The sequence below is a fragment of the Dermacentor albipictus genome, chromosome 6 (assembly GCF_038994185.2).
Source record: "Dermacentor albipictus isolate Rhodes 1998 colony chromosome 6, USDA_Dalb.pri_finalv2, whole genome shotgun sequence".
Lineage (NCBI taxonomy): Eukaryota > Metazoa > Arthropoda > Arachnida > Ixodida > Ixodidae > Dermacentor > Dermacentor albipictus.
This window is the reverse complement of record NC_091826.1, coordinates 90,867,516-90,894,062: the sequence shown is the minus strand read 5'-3', so window position 1 is coordinate 90,894,062 and position 26,547 is coordinate 90,867,516. Positions and strand designations below refer to the sequence as shown.

Here is a 26,547-nt window from a genome sequence, read left to right as displayed (position 1 = left end):
CCGTCGATGTTAAAACCTGAAGCACACTTCCGGTTTCGGTATTGTGCGCGCGCGTTTTGAATTCTAGCTGGTGCGCGTGACGCCGGCTCCGTTCTTTTTTTTTGCTTTTGCAGCAAATATTTATTTTTTATTTATTAAATATTTATGCGCAAATTATTTTATAAAGTAAAATTGATCGCGAACGATCTTCACAAGCCTCCATTGAATATGTGCCACGTGCAATTTCATAAAGACGAAGACACCTTTTGAAATGTGGAAAAATTAACGTTTATTTTATTCTTTGTAAATGCTCGTCGCGGGCTTTTTGTGCATTCATCCAGCGTTGTGGCGCCAGGTAAGCAGCAGTAGTTTCCGCAGGAAGCTCCACCAGACGACGTGAGCTGAAAAAAAATTACAAGCGTTATTTTGGTATTAACATCTAAGAATAATGCCTGTAGAGGCGAAGCGTGCGAAAGTGGTGAGTGGGTGGCATTACAAACAAAAGCACTTCGTATTTACACACACGGCGTAGAAAATACCCGACTCATCCCAAGCAATACCGTACATACACTGTAAACAAAAGTTAGCCGACATTGGGGTTTTCGCGGCTCATGAGCTTTGAAGACTACCTTGCACCAGAAAATTACTCTGGCATGAGGTAGTAAAATGCGTTACATTACATCGTTTTACTACCATCACTGAGAAACGTAGTAAAAGGATGTCATGAGCCGGCTTTACGACGTACAGAGTTTTAGATCACGTGACCAAAAACCATCTATTGAGAGTTTAAAGCCACGTGATCTGGAACCAACCTGAAGATCACGTGATTAAATACTACCACTTTACTCCCCAAGGTTGCAAGCTCCGCCCAATCCAGTTAAGCCTACGCTCGGCGACAGGCACGGCTGCGGCAGGAATGGCAAAGATCGATGCCGTGGCGGTGCATCCACCAGCGGAACGGCAGAGCGTTGGAAACTTGGAACGTATGTACTACATACGTCGCGGTGTCTCAAGTGAACGCGGCTTCCTGCCGGCGCGCCGCCCGTTGCACGACCGACGAGCCAATCGACTGCATTGCGTCAGTGCGTACTCGTCGAAAAATCCGATTCCGCTCTGCACGGCGAACCGGCGTGGCCATGCTCGCATTCAGCGACAAAAATCGCCTCAAGAATCGTACCTGGACCGATCCTCTCTACGGCAGGTAAACATCTTGCCGTTCGCGAGGGATACCGCCATCGGCCGGCAGCGTACAAACGGCGAGTTGTCGCGTCTGCTGCTCCGGCCGGAAGCAAGCGTGTCGGTCAAAGTTCGTTGCCAAGCACAAGCCCACTTTTTCATGCTTCTACGAGCGAGAAAACGACTGTCTCTTGTCCACTTTGAAGCTGTGAACGGAATCGTCATGACCCACTGTAGCACAAAATAAACAAAACGTTGGTTAGTTGTAGTGACAGTCAATGGAAAGCCACACGCACTAGAAATAGATGCGATCATGTCGAGCGGTCTCACCAATTCAAGGTGAGGGCACATAATCTCGTAAACACGACAGCTAGCGCTGTAGGAAGCGTGTATACGAGCGGTGATCATCAATTTGTGCTCAGTAGGCGTCAAAGAAGCCCGTAGGCCATCCACCATTGCAAGCAGACGGAGCCACAGACGGCGCGCTGATGGGCTCGAGTTCGCCAACTAAAGCGGGAGACACACGGTCCGATTCGGTGTCCGATCCGGCGTCCGACGCGCCTGAACGGCAGCCGGAATCGCGGTGTACTGCCGTGCCGAAGCGCCGGATCGGACGTCCGGCGTGCGACAAACCGGGCAAATTTTCATCGTCCGATGTGTCCGACAACCGCACTCTCCGCACCGTCGTTTGGCCGCAGCTAATGTGACGTTCTCTGATGTTCCCTCCACGGAGGCGGCGCTGGCAGGCCGGTTTCTCGCCGTCCTTTCTTTTTCCCCTTGACTGCTGCAGTTTGTTGCCGACACGAAATAGTTACCAGTTCAATAAAGCTATCTCAAACATGTGCTTATTATGCAAAACAGCGCCTAGTACACTAGCACTAAGCTACCGTCTAAATCGGGAGCCGCGACGCGAGGGCCTTTCCGCAAACAAACAGCACACACCGATCTCTATGCACCGACCGTCCGAGCGAGGCTGCTCGCTTCGCTTGCATGTTTGCCCTTCGCAACGACTGCGTCGAGTAAACCAATTGCATTTGATTACGGGCTACCTAAGTGCGCAGCGTTAATTGTTTTGGCAAAAATAAGCCCCCTTCATCGAGCTCGGGCTCAATCAAGCGCCGTCGGCCGCAGCGTCCGCCTAGCTATGCCTGCCGGCCGTATCGCTGGATGTTACCGGAGCCGTCAGTGGACAACGCGCCGTCGTGAAGTGTTCTGTCACTTGCAGGGGCATAATTTTATTGACAGTGTTCACGTAAAGCGAAGCAGTGTTGTGCAGAGTTTTTATATTGCGTTTCTCGACGTGAATCTGAGCTCAAGCTGGGGTGGGGGGAGGGGGGCTGGATCTGGGCGGAGCTTACGCGCCGCTCGACCGTTCGGATACACGCACGTTGGATCGGACGCCGAATCGTACCGTGTGTCCCCTGCGTAAAGCTCGCTCATGGTTCGGCGTTAGTCCCTGCATATTCTTCATAAATAAGGAAGCCTAGCTAGGCACTGTAAACCTAACAATTGGGGCCTAAATGCCTGCCCTCCTCCCAGCTACAGTTTCGTTCGAGCGACAAAGTCTGATTTCGAAGGCCGTGCTTTTGCAAACTGCATGCGACTGAAGCGGTTGCGAATCTTGAAGGCGACATCCGCTTCGTTTTTTTTTATATATACAGTACATTTTCTTAAACTTCGTATAAAAAAGTGCATATTTATTCAAAGTTAACACTTTTAAATCCAAGAAATTTGTTAAAGTGTCCCTACCGATTGTTGTTAGGAAAAAACACGTAATTTTCTCATTTACGACACATTTTTTCTAAAAACCGCAGAGTGGCGCCACTGCAGTATTTGTTTGGTCGACATACCACGTTGGTTGTGAATGTAATTTGAGTTATATTTTAGAAGTGCCTAGACAAAATGTGCTCCTTGTCGTGTGCAGTAACCATCGCAAACCCTCCGGACTCGTGTAACGCCGTTAGTTCGCCGTGTGTTTCGTGCGATCTACCAGTGTCGACAGTGAGTGTCTTACTACAGCGCCCGTCCGAGCTGCCTTTGTGCCAAGCTGCCTGCCCACGCTCCCGTGAAAAGTCTGGTACTGGAGCTTCGAATCGTAGTGTATGGAAGGCTGTTGAAGGTTGTGCTTTTGTGGAGCTGGAGTTCATCGGAAGTTCTACAGTGCTTGCGCCAGAAAGACGTCGGTGCCTCGGTACCTTTGAGACGAAGGAGCGTTGGCCAAGTCTTTTTGAAAGGTAAGCAAGTTTGGCCCTTGCGCGCATTCTTGAACTTATGATTTACGTAATGAACGTTGTGTACTAGCTAGAGCAAAGCGCTTTCTGATCGTAGGTTGGCCGTCTTGCTGTGCACATTTAGCAAGCAATTTCACGAATGCTTCCTCTGATATTACAGCGTACTTGCATTCTGCTGTAAAATATATGCTACCCGCCTTGATTGCTATGCCTGAGTGGGCACACAATTATGAAAACACTGAAAGTTGCTGTTCGTTCGGTAGTTTTCTGGCAAGAAGTTATTCGTTATATATGCATTCCCGCAAGTACAGTACATGTGTAATGTATCCGTCGATGTATCATGGGCTTCGCGCGTTGGCACACGATTCCTATGTTTGACGCTTAAGCGGATAGAAGCTTGTATGAAGATTTTTGTATGTATACAGTTTGGTTTGGAGGACCACGTCGCGAGAACCTGTGTATTGTTTATGTTCTTGAGTGTCTTCGCGTATTTGTCTTCTATGTTGCAAAACCGACATAGGCCGATATTACAGTAACGAAGTTTATTTTTCATCGAGACATTTCAGACACCGGCCTTTAAAAAATACAGACCAACCAATTCTTACGAACGGGATGCCAGCTCTTGCAATCGTAGGTTATACGGCAGTGCGTAATAAAGTAAGGACTGCGATTTTGTAGCGATACTTACCCCTCGATTCTATACCACTCTTGTCGCCCACCGCAAACGACCGGCTGTTCCAGTACGTAGCACGGGCCGGGGAGGCGGTCAGATCACTAACGAATAACGAAAAGGAATGGCATCGCTACAAAATCGCGATCTAGCTTTCAGAATGCTTTTTATGTGCTCAATATTTTTGTTTAATCCAATGCGCCACGTTTTACTGCATATATGAGTTTTGTTTTTGATTGTCCTGGTAGCCTGTTGTTGCCGATTCCGTTCCTTCCTGAAACTTCACTTGTTACAAAATATCAGTGTAACCTCCTTAGATATAACAAAGAGACATTTGTGCAACCAGGCGCAAATTCATGCAGCTGGCTGTGTGAGGCTCTCTTTGCAATTCCACATGACACTGGTAAATCACAAATTCCCAGGTTCACAGCACAATAAATTAAACATTTCTTACTTTTGAAGGCTATGCGGATTCTGGAGGCATCCCTACATCGAGCAGGAACCTGCTGCACTGCTGGAAGCTGGACAGCACGACAATAAAGCACGTGATCTGTGTGCTTTCTCAAAGGTGCGTACAAAACTGGTGCTGCCTTTCGAGTTGTAGGATACATTTGTGTTATATGCAATCATTTTACTGTATTGCCATTTTCAGGATTTCTAGTGGCTGATCACGAATTTTATGTTTTGGTGGAGTGCCCTCAGTTTAATGAATTTACCTAAAGTAGCCTCCTCCGAGTTAAATATAATTGGGCGCTTGAGTAATTATGCCTTATATACTCCATATAGACTATATTAATCTAGCCAAAGTGCCTTTTTAAGAACCATGAATTCAGATTTCGTGCCTTGAATAAGGTGCTCTAGAGTGTCTAGAAAAATGCGTTGTACCACCTAAAGACATGGTTTACGCAAAAGTGCCTTAAGCAATGCTTTCGCACAAAAGTTGTATCATCAAGAGTTTCAGAGAAGCCTGTGTGGTCGGTATGAAACATGACAAAGACAGACATAGACCAACCAAATACAACAATAAAAGCAATACTTTGGCTTCCATATGGAAGCCTTGTTCACAATAAGGCTAAAAAAGGTGGAAGTGCATATTTAATTATGTAAGTTTTAGCATAAGATGGGCGTGGGTTCCTTGGTTTCAGATAAACGTGTGTCCTGTTGATTGCATCTCCAGGGAATCCGGGTACAGGCATGGCTTCCAATTTCTTTCCTGGCCGATTATGCTAGACACTATCCAGTCACTATTGTGTTTAGTCATTGCTGCATGCTCTGCCAAAGCATTTGATGCCACTCTTTTCTCATCCACATCGTTCTGATGTTGGCGTAGCCATTGCTTAAAGTTGCCCATTGTTCTAATGTAGATAGTTTTCATATACACATGTTATGTTTCAAAGGTCAGAATTCATGTCAGTGAAATTTTTGATACGGTTTGTTACTGGGATGGCTACCTCGTTGGTTTAACATGGCTTGTCACTAGGATTGCTCTCTTGTTTGTTTAGCTTCTTGTCGGGTTCTTATGGATTTGATTTTGTGCACAATGAGATGTTACACACACACCTTGCATATACATGAAAAAAAGGTTTACAACAGAGATAACATATATGCATGGGCACATATATGTGTCAATACTCGAGCCTCATTTCTGCCTACAGAAAAAGAAGTTATTTCTCCTCGAGGGCATGACTGCTTGCAATAATGAACCTCCAAGAAACTGTTTTCTTTAATCCGTATTTTTGATATCTAAATGCTTATGTGGCATGTACAAACTGCTTGCATCAATTTCTCATTGGGATGAGTGGTCTAAATTTTAAATTTGAGTAATAATTGCAATAAATAACTCATTTCACCTGTCTTCTTATGACTCTAAAATTCTATGCTTCTACCTTGCCAAACCTTTTATGAAATTAGTTTGATGAGGCCCAATATACAGGGCTTTCTAAATTGAAGGTATCAGTACCTATTAAAGAATGTGCTAAGAAAATGCTGCTTGTGTATGTGGTTTATTCATTTCTCAGACAAAAGCTTTACACCCAAGTGCAGTCAGTAAATCGAAAACAATTGCGTCTTGTTCAATAGTTCTCGAGCACTTGTGCGTCACTATAGTCGGATACAAATTTAGAAAAAAGGGGAGGCCCCGCCCAGATTAATGAAGCGCGACGTCCGATTGCCTCCGCGACTAAAATAACCCCGCTCAAAAAAATCGTGCTTAGGAAACGCGCAATTCTCAGTATAAATAAAGATTTTGATGACTGGTTTAGTAGAGCTCTCATGTGCTACAGCACATGCCAGATCGCGACAGAAAAATAACCCCATGCCTTCCACAACGCTGCCCGTCGTCTGCTCTTTAGCTTCATTGCAAGTGGCAAAAGTAGAACGAGCAACTCTGCATGGCATTTGTGCTTGTTTACATGTACACGGCACATTTACTACTCCTGTTCCGAGCTTCAAATGAATCAGTTGCTACTGAACAAGTACTTATATAAAACAATGCATTTATTTTATTTATTTACAAATACTGCAGGCCCTATTCGGGCCCAAGCAGGAGTGGTTACATCAATAGTAACAAACAAGGCTAGAAATAATAACAAAAAAACAGAATACAGAACAATAATAAAGATATATAGAATATAATATACAGGAACATCAGCCTTTGAAATTTAGACCTATGAACATGAATACGATATAGGAACAACAGTTGTAGTTTGCAACTCAACAACAAGTACTGACAAACCATTTACACACAACAGGTCACTCAATTCAGCATGTTCACCTAATTTTATTACAAAACACAGACAATGATTATTTAATTAATTTCTTTCCCTATGTGCATGCTATTAATCAAAAGAAAAACCATTCACAAGATGAACAAACGATTGTGTGGTATTAGCACTAACTATTTCTTGTGGTAATTTATTCCACAATGAAATAGCATGAGGAAACGGAGTATTGATGCATGCTAAGGTGACTGAATGGTTGCCTAACTGTTTTGTTGTGTTGTGTACGGGCAAAGCGTATTGGCGGCTCGGTTATGTGACGTTCGCGCTGTATGTTAAAGTGACCATGGTAAAGCTGATAAATAAATTTTAATCTGGATACCATTCTGCGATGATCGAGTTTTTTCAGCTTCGCTTTGTCTCGAAGAACTGATACGCTGGAGAAGCGCGAATAGGTAGAATAAATGAACCTCAATGCCATGTTCTGCACCCTTTCTATTTTTTTAATTAAATATTGCTGATACGGACTCCAGATTAGGTCCGCATATTCTAATTTTGGCCTAATGAGAGCTTTGTATGCTGTTAACTTTACAGCAGGTGACGCATGACGTAGTTTTCGTTTTAAAAATGCCAGCTTTTTCAGTGCGTTACTGCAAACATTATCTATATGAGGTTCCCAACTCAAATTACTTGTGAGTGTAACACCCAAATACTTCACCTGGTTAGTTTTTTTAATATAAGCATTTTTAATGGTGTAAGCAAATTGTAAAGGTTCTTTTTTGTTACTAAATGTTATGCTTGCCGTTTTCGAAGTATTGAGTTTCAAGCCCCATTTATCACACCATGCACTGATTGATTGCAATGCATCATTTAGTCTGACTTGATCAGCGTGTTGATTTATGCTGGAATAAAGGACACAATCGTCCGCAAACAGTCGGATCTTTACAGGAGGTTGCACTGAAAAATAGATGTCGTTGATATAGACCAGAAACAACAATGGACCGAGCACCGACCCCTGTGGTACTCCTGAGTGTACATCTAGTGTATCAGAGATGCAGTCGTTAACGGCCACGTATTGTTTCCTTGAAGCTAAGTAACCTGCTATCCAGCGAACAATGTTGTCTTCAATACCAATAGCATGCCGTTTCGTTACTAAATCATCATGTGGAACAACGTCGAACGCTTTTGAAAAGTCTAAAAACACTGCGTCAATCTGACCCTTCAAATTTAGGGAATTTACGAAATCATCGGTTATCTCGGCTAGCTGAGTTGCAGTGGACAGACCGGACCTAAAGCCATGTTGATTGTCATGAAGCAGTTGGTTATTTTCTAGATGTATCATAATCGCCTTAAATATATTATGTTCTAACATCTTACAAATTGTGGATGTTAGGGAAACTGGTCTGTAGTTGTTTAATTCTAATGGTGATCCAGTCTTGTGAATTGGGACTATCCTTGCGGAGCGCCAGTCATCGGGTATCACACAAGATTCTAACGAGACTGTATATATTTTATACAAATACTCTGCTACCCAGGTCGCATATCTGTTAAGAAACACGTTTGATATTTCGTCAGGACCGGGTGATTTTTTTATATCAAGTGTACGCAAAAGGTGAAGAATGCCCTCTTTGCTTAAGTTTACTTCAGGCATCGGTTCAAGAAGTGCATAAGATGGCAAATGTGCGTGTGACGCCGTCAGCGTGAAAACGGACTGGAAGAATGCGTTGAATTTTTCAGAAATTATGGAGGGGTCATCGATGATTACGCCCGATTCTTTTATTTCTGTGATACCGCTTTTATCTTTAGACAAATAACGCCAAAATTTTTTGGGTTGTTCTAACATGAAAGAGGACAGAGTGCAGGAAAAAAATTGGTTTCTTGCTGCGTGCACTTTTTCCTGAAATGTTTGTACAAGACTTGGAAGCTGCTGTTTGTCACCACGTTTGCGACAGCGTTTAATCTTGCGTTTTAGATGAATCAAATCACGATTCATCCATGGGTAGTCCCTGTTGACACGTTTCTTTTTCAAAGGCACATAACTGCGCTCACAATGAAATATCATTTCTTTAAAACATGACCATAGCTCCTTGACATCTCTTATTTCCTTAAAATATGGGAACATGGATTCCATATAGCTGACTACTGCATTGTCATCCGCGTGCGTGTAGTCCCTGATAAAAATGTCAGAAGGCTTGACGGGTGATCGTGAGCCAGAAATAGGACATGTTAACACGAGTAACTTATGATCAGATATCCCATCTCTGATACTAACAGAGCAGTTTGGGAGCGAACTGCTTGCAAACGCAAGGTCAAGAATAGAAGAAGAATTGGAAATCCTGGTAGTTTCGGAAACAAGTTGGTTTAAGGAAAAGGTAAACGCAGTTAGTAGTAGAGGCTCAGCATTTTTAGAATCCTTGCCGTCGTGGGAAAGACTGGACCAATTAATGCCGGGTAAGTTGAAATCGCCAGTGATAAGGATGTTTGAGCGTGAATTGGTATTTCGCAGCAAGTAATCATATAGTGCTTCTATATACTCAGGGGGAGTATTACATTACAAACCCAAGATGCTCAGTCTCAGCGAAAGCACCGTGTTAAAGGTGAGGAGGGAGGTCAAAGCTTCGCATATTTCGGGTGGCAAACTATCGACGCCCTTGCGAAAACGCCCACAAAGTGTGGAGAAAAGAAGAAGCAGCACGAAATAGGACACATGTGCGCTGAGGTCGTGTGCACAATTTCTTTCACCACAACGAGATACCGACGATCGAGAAGATCACTAACGAGTTCTCGAAGCATATATTGTGTTATGTTTGTGCCATGGGATTTGCCTGACGGAAGGCCAGTGCTATGGTTTGTCGACTGTGGAGGCAGCATTCATCCCCGCATGGTGCCTGCCTGCTTCGGACACGACTACGTGCACGGCTCGAGTTTCCTCGCGGCTGCACGGCGTCCACGACGGAAGCAGCCACCGGATCACGGACTGCTATTCGGCCCCTCCCCGTCCCGGCAGCAATGCAACCCCCCCCCCCCCTCGTTTGTCCGGCAGCGCCCGCACCACAAACGACTCCCGCTGTGTTTGAGACAGTTTCCAAAGGAGGGCTGTGTTTCGACCCGGTGCCTTGCAGTTGGTTCCCTTTGTCCTATGCGGGCCATAAAACTTGCCCGGCGCACCATTCTGACCGACCGCCAAATCGTCCTGACGCCGCAGCGCGGTTCAAGGAAGCGCCGGCCACCGAGAGCGGCGTTAAGGACCCCGGAGGCTGCCCGGACCCTTTCTCTCACGACCTTGTTTCGTCCTTGGGGACTGTCTGGGGGATCTTTGGACTGAGGGGTGTTATTTAAGCAGCGTGCAGCTGCTCTGTTGGTCTCTGTCCTGATAACGACGACAACATGTAAACATTGTATAAAGAATTATTCGCAGAGAAAACTCTCCTCGTCTCTGACTCTGCGTGAAGCGAGGTCCAGACCTCCTGCCAGCCACACATACCTCGGCAAGCGCAACAATGGATCTCCCATCACTGAAGCAGTGTACTGTGTGTCAAGCACAGCAGCCAAGCATTCTCCCGTGACCTCTCAAATAAATAAGCGGTTAATTTGATGACATATTCCTTCTAATGGAAGCTCAATTCTGAAAAAGCAACGTCCTGCACAGATCATGCTCAATATAAGCGTTGGCATGGAAACGTGCTGAAATGCCGGAAAATCTGAATGCAAATGCAGTTATTAACTCTGAATAACTATGTGGGGCCCGAAATGCTCATTCGGGCAGCAACTGTCCAGCTTCACACGAAAAAGCAGTAGTCAGCGTGAATGAAATTGACAGCCACTCTTAGCAGCCTGCACGCCAAAGCACATTGTGCTTTGCGTGCAGTTGTGCTGCCCCTACTGTTTTTTCCAGCCCGTTGAGATGAATAATGCCAATGTCAGAAGGCCCAAAATACTCTATTGGGCAGCCACTTATGAGCATGACGGGCCCTGTGATGAAATAACAGTCATCAGGGCACGCTTCAAAGGCACCTTTAGCAGTCTGCACGTCAAAGCCCAGTCAAGCCGTCACCACTGTTGGTGAAACGGCAGCAATCAATGTGAGAATTACAGCCACTGTTGGCAGCTTGCATGCAAACACACATTCATGTGGTCGCATTGTTTATTTTGGTTACCTGGCCCAGGCAAGCAATGCGAATAAGAGAACTATTATCAAACATCATTAGCTTAGTTAGGCCCAATATACCCAGGCGGGTAGCTATTAATAGCAGTAGTCAAGGGCACGCTTGAAAGGCACCATTAGCAGTCTGCACGTCAAATCACAGTCATATCGTAGCCATTGTTGTATTTGTTTATCTGACCGGGCAAGTAACACCAATGTAAGCACAATTATTCACCCTGAATAGTTCTGCTAGCATTGTGCTAAAAAATGCTGAGTGAAGCTGAATGTGTTTTATTGAGGCAATTATTTAATTTACACGCCATCGGCATGTCGATCAACGGCCAGGTTCAGACAATGTCATTTGTGAAGTAATAAATGGTGAAAGTTGCAAAAGCTCTCAGTGCACTACTTCGCTGGGCTCCATTCATTGAAAAATGTCTTTGCAACGGCGAAAGCGTCAGACAGAAATCACACCCCACTGCACATTGTTATTCGTGCTGAAAATTTTCGCCATCATATGTGATAGGCAGCGAAACCGTTTGTTTACTAAGACTGAATGCATAAAAAATGCTACAGCATAGCAAGGTGTTTCACAATATGCAGCCTTTCATGCGCACTTCTGGCTAGCTGCCACATGCACTGATGCATAAACATGAACAGAGGTAAGAGGCAAAGTTACTGTGCAACCCACATGACGCTTTTAAAAAAAATGTATCTCTAAACCTTTCTGTTTTGATAGGCGATCAAAATTTGTTTTGAGCAAGTTGGTTAATCACATTGCAGCAACACAAGAAACAAGGACAGAAAACGCAGCGAGTAGGCAGATTGAGAAGACGAGGTAGACCAGTGAGAAAAATTTTAATGAGATGGAAGAGGCCAGTCCTGCAGTGTACAGGAGTTAGTGCTTTGAATGAGATTGGCTAATGAAAATGTGCAAGGACTTTGCTGAAAGAAAGCTATCAAAAACAAATGCTAATATAAAATAAAAGGACAAATATGAGTAAGTGCAAACACGCATGGAAGCAGGAACGCTGGCAACACAACTTAAGCGTGACTGTGCCACAGCACGCATTCTACAGCTTGCGTGGGCGGTGAGCACTGGTGGAAAGAAATCAATCGACGGTGCTATACACAACGCTCGAACACCGCCGTTAGACGCTCGGCTATCTCACTGTTGACAACGATCACTCACGCTAAGTTGACGGCGACAAATCTTTGCGTTGGAGGCTTCTTTGTCAAATATTTTCTGTTGAGACGCTCGTAGGTTTGTTTCATGCGTGCACGCTTTTCTAATTTCTCCTCAGAATGGTTTTGCTCCATCACTTTACCCCGTCCGACGAAAAATGCAGCGACACGGTACACAAACTCACCCGCCGCTGAAAGCAGGCACCAGACTTTGGCAAACTTTTCTTGTCCTAACTTCACTCAGGAGCGAAATAAAAAAGACATGAAACAAACAGGCAGGATGTGTGTTTGCAGCAGTCGCCGAGGCATCCTGTTTTCAGGCAAAGCGTAGCGCAACATCAGCGATGCTCGCTGCAATGTTTCTTCACCGGATCACGGCTTAGAATAAATGCACGCGGCACAGATGCCGCATTGTAAGCTCGCAGTAATATTGCCGGCATGATAGACAATGACAAACAGTTTGGGAATTCACTGTGACGAGGCATTGACACGCACAGCTGACGCGACTTGGCCCAGTTCGAAGCCCGGGCGGCCATCTTCTCCGACGGCGGGCCACCGGCCGTCCAGCGCATGACGTCAGTCCAGAGTGCGCACCCATTAGTGGATGCTCATGTGCATCCGCCTCGGAGGAGTAAACGCCCGTTTTTCTAAAGTTGTATCTGACTATAATCAAGCACAGCTTGACCCTTGGCCTAATACTAAATCGGACTTGAAGCTTTCAATGTGTGCTAATCGCTAGAACAGCACCAGATTTCATTCTGTGCCAAGGGGTGGAACGCATTTGCTTAGAGCTAGGCAGATGAATGTCTTTCTTTCGCATTGAAGTTCCCAATACTTTCTAGTCTTAGGTGAAAGTACACAGCTCAGCACAATGCATGTATGGTATACGTAATAGTACTTTGTTCTTTAAACCGTATCAACAAGAAGCAGCTACTTCCATTTTTGCAAACCTTACCTTGTTTCCTAACCTTTCCTTGATCAAAAGTGTAGAAAATTAATCTGTGCTTGTTCTGTTGTTTCACAGGTAGACATCGGCGACGGTGTATATGTTGAAAAGGGCCTGCTGAAGAGGCTGCGCCCGGATGCTAACAACTCGGGCTTTCAGTTCGCGGGGGGCCTCCTTAAGGCTCCTTTTACAAACGAAGGGTTGAAGGGAGGCGCTACACATGGATGCGCAGCGATTGTTTGTGACAGTGTCACTGCTGGCAGGCCTGGCCTGCCTTTTCGCTTCGTTCTGGGTCTTCCACGTTATCTACTCGAAAAAGGCCCACAGGATTTTGACATTTATTGAGCACTGCTTTCTGGATTTTTGCTACACAAAGCCGCAGGTGAAAGCATTGGATTTACTCAATTTTTACAAGAACTATTGCTAGGCAAAAAAAAATTTCAGATGCATATCCTCAAGTTTTTGTAAAAATTATTTTGCCTAACAAAAGCACTCCTGGGTTCTGTGGCTGGCAGGTTGCCCAAGCCATGTAGCACAGTGCTTGCTTTAAAGGGACACGAAAGAGAAAATTTATTTTAGCTTTATTAAATCATTCTTCTACAACACCGAAAAAACTCCCACCATGAGAATTGGCTTGATAAGCCAGATAACTTGCAAAAACGAAAACTGGTGTCGCCACCACCACCTTATAGTTCCTGCACCAGCTTGCTGTGATATGTAAATTGAGGGTGTCTGTTAGGGTCTAGCTAATGTTCTACTGGCCAATATTGATGAATTCTGTTGTAAAGGTGTCAAAGAATATACTTAGTTGAAGTATGACTCCACACTGATGTGCGGGCACTGCATAAAACTTGAAAAATGAAAGTTAAATCTTCATTTTCTCATCTATTAATCCGCTTATTGCCACAATGTTCATGAATACAGTTCTGAAAGATTGTTTTATCAGTCTAAAATGATTTACTGTTTCTCTTTAGTATCTCTGTAATGGACCTTCAGCAACACAATGTGTGTTAGTATGCCACAGGTATTCTCAGCGGGGGCAAACGCACCAGCAGCATGCTCAATGATTCTGTACCAACTGATAACTTGAAGGATGTCCTGTGCCACTAGGGTTAGGCCAACGTGGCTCTGTGTTAATCACCACAAGTGTATTATGCAAAACTTAATGGCCCAGAAATTGGTAATTCAGGGGGGAGTTGAATTAGCTATTCTCATTTCTTTTTTTTCTTTATCATGGACTTCTCACATTACACTTTGTCACAATGCATTCACTTTAAGATGACTGTGGAGAATAAGGTGGTTTGGTATTCAGACATGCCTTCTGTGTGTAAACAGTGTTAGATGAGCAATACAAAGATACACCATAGATGCTGACTGGCAACATGAAGGGGTTTGAGGGCAGCTACAAATATACATCCTTGTAGTCGTACCTATAGCACTATGTTCAATTTGTCACACAAGCATATGGCATCCATCACAACTGCATGCCTAGAAACAGACAAGGGCAATACACTCAATTCCCTTTTAGTCTATCTAAGAAGCACTACAATTTTTAGGCAACGAAATTGAAATCTGGCTTGTACCCATAAGTACTGCAATACAGTTGTGCAACATGTTCCTCTTGTGTGGAAAAAGGGCTGCATATGTTTTCTTTGAGCACAAGGGGGAGTGGTATCAGTTAGAGCCCCTCAATCCACGCGCCACTGCCGCTTTCTTAAGTAGCGACAACCTTTGTTGTGCGCCGCCTTTTCCCCTCACACCAAATCCGTTTCCAGCATTTCCGGTTTAAAAGTTTCCAGTTCCGGCGTTACCGCTTCCTGGAGTTGTGCTGCGGGAATTTCCGCTTTGACTGCCGATGGTCAGACGCCCACGCGTGCTTAACAGAGCTGTGGGAGTCACCATGAGAAGAATGCAAAGGCGACAAGCTGTTATATTCCGCTGAAGTAGTAATTCGCGGTCGCTGTTTTCTAAATGCACGAAAAACGGCAGTGGTTTCCAAGCGCCCAGGCACTACATTCCACTGTACGTTGTCTCTCGTGGCACAACCCGTCGCAGGTTGACGCGAAACAGTGAACACGATCAGATCGCTGATTACAATAGGCGGTGGTACTTGGATGGAATCGCATTCACAGTTTAAACCGCAGCTGGTGCAATTAAAGCCTCTCCATTGACGCGAAAGTAAACAACGTTAAGAAAAACAGCGTTACTTCCACTCGGAACAGGAAGCTGCAGCTACGGAAGTTCCGCTTGACACCGGAAGCTAAGGGGGTGAGTGGCAGAGGAGCGTGGAGGAAGAGGGTAGGTTGGCGGTACTTAACCTGGTCGGCGGAAAAGTGTATGGAGGGGCTTTAGTATCAGTTAATGGCTGTTTTCACATATGTTTTGTCGTGTGTATTAGCAATCACCACTTTCCTTATCTGAGTGAGGTCATATTTTAGAAAGTTTGAAAGTTTATAGAACATGTTGCTCATGGTTGTTGCAGTTTTCTTCCTAACTATCCATTCATTGCACTGTGCACCCATGTCTTGGGCAACTAGCTGTTTGAAGGTCAGTATGCTATCGATGGGTCTAATGATAATCTCTAGTGCCCTCTCATTTGCTTGTTGCAATACTGAAGAGTTAGATTTTGTATGTTGTGTCACTTGTTTATTTTCAGTGTACTTTAGTTTCACTACATCTTGAATGTGTTGTGATAGTTTTTCTTTTGCAATGAAAGATATGGTGGACAGTCGCCGACACTAATGTGATAGTATGAATGCTTGCTGTATTTATCACGATTGTTTCATTTCGCTGGGGCACTAATGGTCATTAGCAACAGATGCTAGCTGCCCTTAAGTGCAATGTTTTTATGTTGCATAGTATTGTTCATGATCCATTGAATGCACTGCACGCGCATGTTGTGGACAACTGCCTGTTTGAAGAAATTGTCTGCATATTCAGTGGGTCTAATGTGAACATCTCTACTACTGACTTAGCTTCACTACATCTTGAATGTGTTGTGATAGTTTTTATTTCGCCGTGACAGATGTGGTGGGCAGTTGCCGGCACTAATGTGATCGTACGAATGCTTGCTGTATTTACCACATGGTTGTTTCATTTCGTCTGAGGCACTAGTGGCCGTTAGCAGCAGATGTCATTTGGCCTTATGTGCAATATTTTTATGTTGCATAGTTTTGTCCATAATCATCCATTGAATGCACTGCAGACCCATGTTCTGGACAACTGCCTGTTTGAAGGAAAGATCTGCATATTCAGTGTGTCTAATGTGAACATCTCTAGTACTGACTGTGTATTTGTGAGTTAGATTTTGTTTTGTGTGTCATTTTGTTTTCACAGTGTTTTAGTTTCACTACATCATGAATGCGTTGATAGTTTTTTTTTTGCAGTGAGAGATATGGTGGGCAGTGGCCAGCACTAATGTGATAGTACGAATGCTTGCTGTATTTACCACATGGTTGTTTCATTTTGTCTGGCGCAGTAATGGCCATTAGCAGCAGATGCCATTTGGCCTTAAGTGCAATATTTTTATGTTGCATAGTTATGTTCATACTAATCCATTGAATGCACTGCACACCCATGTTCTGGACAACTGCCTGTTTGAAGGAATGACCTGCATATTCAGTGGGTTTAGTGTGAACGTCTCTAGTACTGACTGTATATTTATCAGTTAGATTTTATATTGTATGTTGCTTGTTTTCACTGTACTTTAGTGGGATTGCACATTGAATGTGTTGTGATGTATTTTATTTTGCTATGAGAGATCTAATGGGCAGTTACCAGCCCCCAGTCTGTGTGTTAGTACAAATATTTATTATGCTTATCACAGCATTTTATAAGGCTATAGTTTTGTGATGATTAACTCATGCCTGATGTTTTTATGAGAAACATGTCAGAACTAATAAACAATCACTCATGCTTGAGATCCATGAAATCATCTTTGTAATCTTTCAATTGTCTTCGAAATATTTCCACATCAGGCCCAAGAAACTCCAGAACGGGCTTGAAAAATTACTCTCGGAAAGAACCGAGAAAACCTGATGAACGAGGTAAAAAAATACTCCGAGATCAGCTCCAACAAACCACAGAATGGGCTTGAAAAATTACTCTCAGGTAGAGCTACGAAACCTTGATAACGAGGTAAGAAAATACCCCGACATCAGTACCAACAAACTCGAGAATAGGCCTAAAAATAACTCCCAGGAATAGCCTAGAAAACTGGATGAATGAGGTAAAAAAATACTCCCACATCAGACCCAAGAAACTCGCGAATGGGCTTGAAAAATAACTCAGGAATAGCCGCTAGAACTTCGTGATGGCAGTAAAAATATAGTCCCACTATCGTCCCTAAAAACCTTCCCACAGATTAAAAAATTACTCTCGTTTCTACATACAAAAACCTTGGTCAACATGGTAGTAAATTTTTACCTCGACTGGTACGTAGTAAAAAAAACCCAGAAACGGGAATGCGATACAGGACGAGCGGTTTACTCCCGTTTCGCGTTATTTTTGTTTAGTGTGTACCACAAACACATTCTAATTACAAACATTCCCCTCTTCCCAATACTTATTTCCTGCACTTTAATGGGACGAATGCGCGGGCAACGGCGCGTTTCGCGAACTTGGCTACAACCGACGCGATAGTACGCTACGAATACACAGAGGTGGCCACAACACAGGCTCTCAACCAGAGCATGCTGGACGCTCGCAGAATTCCTTCTACTCGCACTCAAGACAAAATGCGTGGGTGCCGTTCAGAAGACAGAATTTCGAGTTACTAGTTCCTGGCGTTTGAGCTCCTTGGCTTATCACTTCTGCGTTCTGAAAGGCGCAAGCAACGCACTCCCGTGTTATCACTCTTGACGATTGCTCGTCGCGTTTTCGACAAGCGTGGTTACCGAAAGAAGGCTTAAATTGTTACGGGGACATAAAAATTGCGACAAATTTCAGTACGCGATAAATTTCAGTAATTCAGTACGCGCCAAACTAACTGTCACCACGACCGAGCTGCTTTTCGCTGCGTCACAACAGGCGCAGCGAGCGGGCCTCATAACATAAAAGTGTCGAAAATAATTTTCAACAATGTTTAGCGTCAGAGAAAGAACAGCGCCATGAACTTGTCAGTGCATTAAAGCGCGAAACCGCGCACCACGGCCGAGCTGATTTTCGCTAACCGGGTCACGGCGCCAGGCGCACCCACTGTGCTAGAAAGGTGGCCCAAAAAGTAATGAAATTAGTTTCAATAATGTTGGCAGTCAGAGAAAGCGCCAAAACTTCTGGCAGTAAAATTCAGTACACGCGAAACTGCGTCACAGCACCCTGTGCGACTAGCGTGCCCAAAAACTACCGAAATTAGTTAAAACAATATTGGGGCTTACAGGAAGCGTCGCAAACATCTCCCAGTGCGATTCTTTAATTCAAATTAACTGCTCCACGACGGCCACGCTGTTTTTCGTTAACTGCGTCACAAGACTAGCCTAGTTGCTGGGCAGTAAGCCTAATTGCTTGAAGTGCGTCGCAGACTGTCGAACAAAGTTTCTCACCTTGCCGTAGTCCAATAGTGCAGTGCTGCCTTGTCGAAGTTGCGAATGAACGCAATAATTCGCCGGGAGGCCACCAAACCAGGCTAAATCCCAAAATAGAAAAACAGTCAGACGGGTGACCAAACAGGCCAACGCTCAGATGCGCGGCCGGTCGCTCTCGCTTCAGCGGTGAGTCTGACGAATGACGTAAACATTTGGCTCGTCATTCGCCAGTTCGCCTGTCGCTAGGCAACGAAAGTAAGCCGCAAAGTTTAACTTAATTTATACGCAGATATTTTTAATTTTTCCGGGAAAGAATAAAAAAAAATAAAACAATTTCTGTTAATCTCATTTCACATTCTTCTTTTTCTCGATGCTCGCGACCCCAATTCGTCGATGTTAAAAGTATAGCGTGACGTGTTTCCTGTTTCCAATTTTCGCCGAGTGTCCGCTCTTGTTCAGTCCCTTGGGAAACAAAGGAACGACACTGTGGCTTAGCCACGCTGCCAAACCTGCAAAATTTCAGAAAGATGCGTAAAAATTGGCACATATATGCATAATAAATTTAGACTATTAATAAAACAAATATTCTACATGCGACGTGCGTGTCTGCCAAGAGAGGGGGTTGTACTGCGAAGGTTGACTGCTCGACGTCACGGTTCCTCCTTTCACTGATGGTATATATGGAGGTGTCGCACAAGGACATCTTCCTGTCTTTCCCTGAACATGGATGCTTTTAGCAACTTATCAGAGAGCGACATGTCGGCTTCACAAATCTCGGCTTCTCAAACCTCGCAACTTTGGACTAACGATGTCATAGAGGAATTAATTTCGCTTGTTCGGTCGCAGCCTCACTTGTACGACATGATGCATGTCGATTATAAAGACCAGCTTAAGCGCACAGTCACGTGGGACGCGATTGGGCAACGCCTTGGCTTCACAGGTAAGCATCAAAATCTGAGCACTTATTAAGTTCAGTGTGATAACGAAGACATGTGCATGCATTTTATCGAGCTCATTTATTACTGCGATTTAATTATCTTAAGCGCGCATTCTTGAGAGCATTGCGCGGAGCGAGGCCATGTGCACGTGTAATTGTGATGTACGTGCAGGCATGGTACACGTGTGCGAAGGCCTGATGTTTAGGTGTGACATTACGAAAAACGAAATTCAGATAAATATATAACAGAGGAATGTTTCCATGAGCGAATATTAATGTACTGGCACTTTGAATGCGTTTGCTTGAAAAGTGGTATGTCGCGCAGAATTTGTTTTCGCAGCGGGCGACGTGATTGTGTGCGGCGTGGATCATTCGGTTGTCGTAATAACTTTCTCTGACAGCAGGCAATAGTAACAAAGAGGCAGCTTTTAAACGCTACGCGCATGTCCACGCCCGACACAAATCTGATACTTTGAAGTTCGCGCTCTTTCCTAAACCGCATGGCCCGTTTTCCGCGAGCGAAAAACGCGACGCGCGCCAAACTCCGGCGTTGCCGCCGTCGCGCCAGCACCCGTACGAAACAAAGGAGCGGAGCTTCCGCGCCGCATTTTCCGGGTAGCCAGACGACCTAACTCCCAACGACATGAATTTTCGTTTTTTACTGCATATGTTATATGCCCTTAAACTTATAGAACATTACAATAAAAACAGTCCTCTGGTAATTAGACAGCGACATTTTTTCCAGAGTGTATTTATCAAGCTTCATTTCAAACAGCAAGGTTTAGAATTGTGTGCGAAACTGCGAGTATGTACCTTCCGCATCGCGGTCGCACGTGTTTCTTGCGACGTGCCCGCCAGTTCTGCCGAAAAAAAAAATCCGCAGAGGGCAGGGTCATTTGGTGGCAAAATCGAAATGCCACGTGACTTACCTGAACTATTATTGGCGGACGCGCCGCGCGACGCGTTTTTTTTTTTTTTTCGAGCAGCAGCACGCTGCGGCGCGATTTCGTGATAGGTCATGCTGGGCAAGCTTCAAAATGCGCCTGAAATCGCGCCATGCGGTTCCGTTTTACGCTAGTCACTCGCTGTTTTGTACGATCGTAGCGTCACATCCGTGCCGCAGCACCGCTGCCAAGGCTACACCACAAAATAACATTTGCACATATAAGAACAGAATAACCGGGGACCATGAGCGAAACTGTGTAGAAGGGTGAAATCCCGTCTAAAAGTGCGTCCTACCAATGCGGCCATGCAGTGGCACACTTCCATACATGGTTTGGATTGCCACTGGGGCTTCTGTATTGATGGGCAGCCCGAGTGAAATATCGCAGCATTGTATGCTATTGCCATGTAGCCAACTCGAACCGTCGTTGACACGCAGAACGTTCATGCGCTTGTGTACACGCGTGATTATTGCCATGTGATACAGTGATCGAGGAAACTGTGCCCTTTGCATGTGACCGTGCAGTGGCACGTTTATTTTTGGGTAATTTTTTTCTTGGACAGACATTGCACGACACGTCATTTCTACATGACCTGAAACACTTGTTGCAAAGGCTGTGATATGCTCTTATCCCCTGATAATTTACCATCTTATTTCTCTCCTTGAAGGTGCGGAATGCAAAAAGAAATGGCACTATTTAAGAGATAAATTCCACAAGGAACTGAACAAAGCGGAAAAGACGAAGAGTGGCTCCGAAGATACGAAGACAAGGCTGTGGGTTTTTTATGATGTATTGTCATTTCTGCGAGCCTATGTGTCGGGTCGCAGGTAAGTTCATCGCCATGTGCATATCTGCATTTTCTTTCCTGCGCCTTCTGAAAATAAGAACATAAGAGCACGAAATTCATTACGCCAACTGAAACGATTACAGAGAAAACACAGGACGTAGTAGTCACCGCTACTTCGTGTACAATTGTCTGTTTGCACATGAAATACGGGTGTCAAAGTGACCTTTCAGTTGCCGTGACGTCACTGATGTTGAGGACGTGTGCTAGGACCCATCGTTAGTGCTTTATCGTTAAAGATAGACCACACTGTGTTTCTAAGGGGCCAAACACTAAATATGGCAAGTTTCGTGAAATTTTACTGAGCCAGCGCCACCCTAACACTTTGGAAGGCGTGACATCACTGCAACGGCATTAGGTTTTCGGCGCGAAATGTAAAAAAGATTAGGCGACCTCCATTTTCTTTTGGAATAACCAACATATTTTAGGAGTGGCTTGTTGCGCTCATTGGAAACGTGGTACTGCGTAAATCTATTATTGCGAGATTAACGACAACATATTTTCTTTTTTTGCAAAATACTTTGTCACTCGTAGCTGATGTGGTGTTTCTCTTTATAGCGTTGCTTTAAGAGTGTACTTTGGGGTTCATGTAATGTTAATTGTGAGTCACTATGCATGTAGAAACAAAATTACCAGTTCTCATGGCCCATTCACATTGTCTTAAATATTTTGCTCACTTGGTACATAATTTGGCATCTCCTGCAGAAGGGCTCAATATGACAGCAGGACTGCTGCTTCCAATGTCGAAGCTGTTGCAGAGGCAACCGCGTATGCCAGAGAGACTGCAGCAGGTAAGTAGCTGTTGCATGATGCATTTCCTGTTACCCGTCTGAATATTTGCGACTTGGGAAAACAAATTCTCTGCCGCTCAATCATGCTGTGCAGGCATCCTCAACAACATCACTGAGGGCTGCACTGAGCAGCAAAGTGACGTGGAAGGTGACCAGCGTTCTGTAGAGCGGCCCTACAGTCCAGGCGATGTAGTGTACGGTCTCTGCAATGACCGTGATTCATTGTTAGAGCTTACTAGTGAGGGGCGGGAGAATTCGTCTCCCTCTTCTCAAATGGTAAGCCCGTCTTTACAAATATACGTAATTTACTTATGGTTTCATCCCATATGAATATGTACTTATTCAAATAATTATCTGTAAACAATTCGCCTACAGGTCAGCCCACAACGCTCGTATGTCACAAGTGGCAGAAAAAGGCAGCTCAGTGGGGGCTATGGTGCCCCACAAGGGTCCAGCAGGAGACGGCGGCACAGAGAACTGCCTGCCGACAAGGCCGACGTCCTGCTGGCAGTGTGTGCAGCACAACTGACGACCCAGAGAGGGACATCACCATGCCCTCGTAGACATGTCGATGAGCTTTCCCAGAACGAGCCTCTACTTCTAAATTTAGGTCACCTGCTTGATAACGTACCAAGAGAGAGGCGCAATTCCACAGTAGCTAAAATAACTAATTTTTTGGCTGAGGCAGCAGAAACAGAATGACTTGCAGCAGCCCGCAGCTAAAATGTTACCTCAGAAATGCTGTATGTTAAGAACTTCAGTGTCGTACCTCGTTATGGTAGCAGCTAAGCGTTAGGATTCAATAACTGCCACCAGCCATCGCACGGGCTGATTACTCCTCCAATTCTCATTGTTGTGTGTGTTCTGCAGCGTCTCACCGGGTCACTGCCTGTGCCAACATCCATGTATCCACAGGCTCATTGCATGTGGATGCATAGGTGTTGGTACACCTCAGTCACAAACATTTCATTCCCTGGCAATGCTGCTGAGCCACACCACTGCTGTGTGAATAATGTGTCTCTCTCGGGTGTGTGTTCTGGTTGGGAACTCGAGAGGCCTCCCTCGTTATAGTGGCAGCACGGCACTAGGATGCGATAGCTGCTGGCACCCGTAACGTGGGTTCCTCGCTCCTTGAATTCCCAACGCTGTCTGTGTTCTGCAGCCTCTCACCGGGCCACTGCCTGCGCCAGCATCCGTGTATCCACAGGCTCATTGCAAGCGGTTGCACAGGTGCTGGTACAGCCTAGTCGCAAACATTTCATGCCCCGACAAAGCTGCAGAGCCGTGCCACTTTGGTGTAAATAGCTCGTCTCTCTTAGTGTGCATTCTGGTCAAGAACTCGAGAGGCCTCCCTTGTTATGGTGGCAGCACGGCACTAGGATGCGATAGCTGCTGTCACCCGTAACTCGGGTTCCTCGCTCCTCGAATTCCCAACAGTGTCTGTGTTCTGCAGCCTCTCACCGGGCCACTGCCTGCGCCAGCATCCGTGTATCCACAGGCTCATTGCATGCGGTTGCACAGGTGCTGGTACATCATCATCATCATCATCATCATCATCATCATCAGCCTGGTTACGCCCACTGCAGGGCAAAGGCCTCTCCCATATTTCTCCAACAACCCCGGTCATGTACTAATTGTGGCCATGCCGTCCCTGCAAACTTCTTAATCTCATCCGCCCACCTAACTTTCTGCCGTCCCCTGCTACGCTTCCCTTCCCTTGGAATCCAGTCCGTAACCCTTAATGACCATCGGTTATCTTCCCTCCTCATTACATGTCCTGCCCATGCCCATTTCTTTTTCTTGATTTCGACTAAGATGTCATTAACTCGCGTTTGTTCCCTCACCCAATCTGCTCTTTTCTTATCCCTTAACGTTACACCTATCATTTTTCTTTCCATAGCTCGTTGCGTCGTCCTCAATTTGAATAGAACCCTTTTCGTAAGCCTCCAGGTTTCTGTCCCGTAGGTGAGTACTGGTAAGACACAGCTATTATACACTTAGTGCATAGGCACTAGGAATATCAGGGGGGAGTTATTGGTAGAGTTTGCGGAACAGAATAATATGAGGATAATGAATACCTTCTTCCGCAAACGGGATAGCCGAAAGTGGACGTGGAGGGGCCCGAACGGCGAGACTAGAAATGAAATAGACTTCATACTCTGCGCTAACCCTGGCATCATAAAAGATGTGGACGTGCTCGGCAAGGTGCGCTGCAGTGACCACAGGATGGTAAGAACTCGAATTAGCCTAGACCTGAGAAGGGAACGGAAGAAACTGGTACATAAGAAGCCGATCAATGAGTTAGCGGTAAGAGGGAACATAGAACAATTCCAGATCAAGCTACAGAACAGGTATTCGGCTTTAACTCAGGAAGAGGACCTTAGTGTTGAAGCAATGAACGACAATCTTGTGGACATCATTAAGAAGTGTGCAATGGAAGTCGGTGGTAACTCCGTTAGGCAGGATACCAGTAAACTATCGCAGGAGACGAAAGATCTGATCAAGAAACGCCAATGTATGAAAGCCTCTAACCCTACAGCTAGAATAGAACTGGCAGAACTTTCAAAGTTAATCAACAAGCGTAAGACAGCTGACATAAGGAAGTATAATATGGACAGAATTGAACATGCTCTCAGGAACGGAGGAAGCCTAAAAACAATGAAGAAACTAGGAATTGGCAAGAATCAGATGTATGCGTTAAGAGACAAAGCCGGCAATATCATTACTAATATGGATGAGATAGTACAAGTGGCTGAGGAGTTCTATAGAGATTTGTACAGTACCAGTGCCACCCACGACGATAATGGAAGAGAAAATAGTCTAGAGGAATTCGAAATCCCACAGGTAACGCCGGAAGAAGTAAAGAAAGCCTTGGGAGATATGCAAAGGGGCAAGGCAGCTGGGGAGGATCAGGTAACAGCAGATTTGTTGAAGGATGGTGGGCAGATTGTTCTAGAGAAACTGGCCACCCTGTATACGCAATGCCTCATAACGTCGAGCGTACCGGAATCTTGGAAAAATGCTAACATAATCCTAATCCATAATTAAGGGGACGCCAAAGACTTGAAAAATTATAGACCAATCAGCTTACTGTCCGTTGCCTACAAACTATTTACTAAGGTAATCGCAAATAGAATCAGGAACACCTTAGACTTCTGTCAAGCAAAGGACCAGGCAGGATTCCGTAAAGGCTACTCAACAATAGATCATATTCATACTATCAATCAGGTGATAGAGAAATGTGCGGAATATAACCAACCCTTATATATAGCTTTCATTGATTACGAGAAAGCATTTGATTCTGTCGAAACCTCAGCAGTCATGGAGGCATTACGGAATCAGGGTGTAGACGAGCCATATGTAAAAATACTGAAAAATATCTATAGCGGCTCCACAGCCACCATAGTTCTCCATAAAGAAAGCAACAAAATCCCAATAAAGAAAGGCGTCAGGCAGGGAGATACGATCTCTCCAATGCTATTCACAGCGTGTTTACAGGAGGTATTCAGAGACCTGGATTGGGAAGAATTGGGGATAAAAGTTAATGGAGAATACCTTAGCAACTTGCGATTCGCTGATGATATTGCCTTGCTTAGTAATTCAGGGGACCAACTGCAATGCATGCTCACTGACCTGGAGAGGCAAAGCAGAAGAGTGGGTCTAAAAATGAATCTGCAGAAAACTAAAGTAATGTTTAACAGTCTCGGAAGAGAACAGCAGTTTACAATAGGCAGCGAGGCACTGGAAGTCGTAACGGAATACATCTACTTAGGGCAGGTAGTGACTGCGGATCCGGATCATGAGACAGAAATAATCAGAAGAATAAAAATGGGCTGGGGTGCGTTTGGCAGGCATTCTCAGATCATGAACAGCAGGTTGCCATTATCCCTCAAGAGAAAAGTGTATAAAGTGCTGGTACAGCCCAGTCGCAAATATTTTGTTTTAGGATCAGGCTGCAGAATCATTCCATGCTGCAAAAGAGAAGTTCCTCCATTGTCTGACCCTTGCATGAATGTTTCATGTGTATTGGTTATTTTTTGTTGTGTGTTTGTTCTTATCTTGCTTTCTTGTTTGTGTTTTGCTTTCCTTATGTTGCAGGCTCAAGTAGACGGAATCCTGGAGTTGCTGCTCAATTGACCGAATCTTTTGCATATCCTTTGGTTTTTGTCGGCTTTACAACTGTTGTGTTAGTGCTGTCTTACTCGCATGTACTTCCTTCGATGAAACGGCTGGAATACCAGACCATTGCAGCGGCACTCTCGCAGCACCTGCCTGCTAGAGAGCGCGGTCCCCAGGTGGCGGATGGGGGACCTGCTATTGCGCATTACTGCAACGGCAGTGGTGCTTGCACCTCGCGGACCAACAGGCCTTTCTTTTCTTCCCAGATTCCTTCAGGTAGCCCAGCTGAACTTTGGGTTGCAGAACCAGCGTAAATTGCGGAGCTGAATAAACCTGCTGCAG

At 44.9% G+C, this 26,547-nt stretch overlaps 1 protein-coding gene and 1 long non-coding RNA gene across 2 annotated transcripts in view; one reads left to right on the top strand and one right to left on the bottom strand.

The window, feature by feature from the left end:
* Positions 1–243: 243 nt before the first annotated feature.
* Positions 244–26,547, bottom strand: part of LOC135897681 (uncharacterized) — a 48,555-nt gene continuing 22,251 nt past the window's right edge. The window contains exons 4-5 of the mRNA XM_070541019.1: positions 18,589–18,671; positions 244–380 (exon numbers count right to left, since the gene is read on the bottom strand). Coding sequence (XP_070397120.1) covers positions 313–380; positions 18,589–18,671 — 151 coding nt within the window. The 3' untranslated portion in view covers positions 244–312. The remainder of the gene's footprint in view (positions 381–18,588; positions 18,672–26,547) is intronic.
* On the top strand, positions 19,318–23,681 carry LOC139046971 (uncharacterized). The gene is made up of 4 exons (XR_011507011.1): positions 19,318–19,510; positions 21,119–21,278; positions 22,001–22,086; positions 22,181–23,681. It is a non-coding gene; the product is annotated as an uncharacterized lncRNA (long non-coding RNA).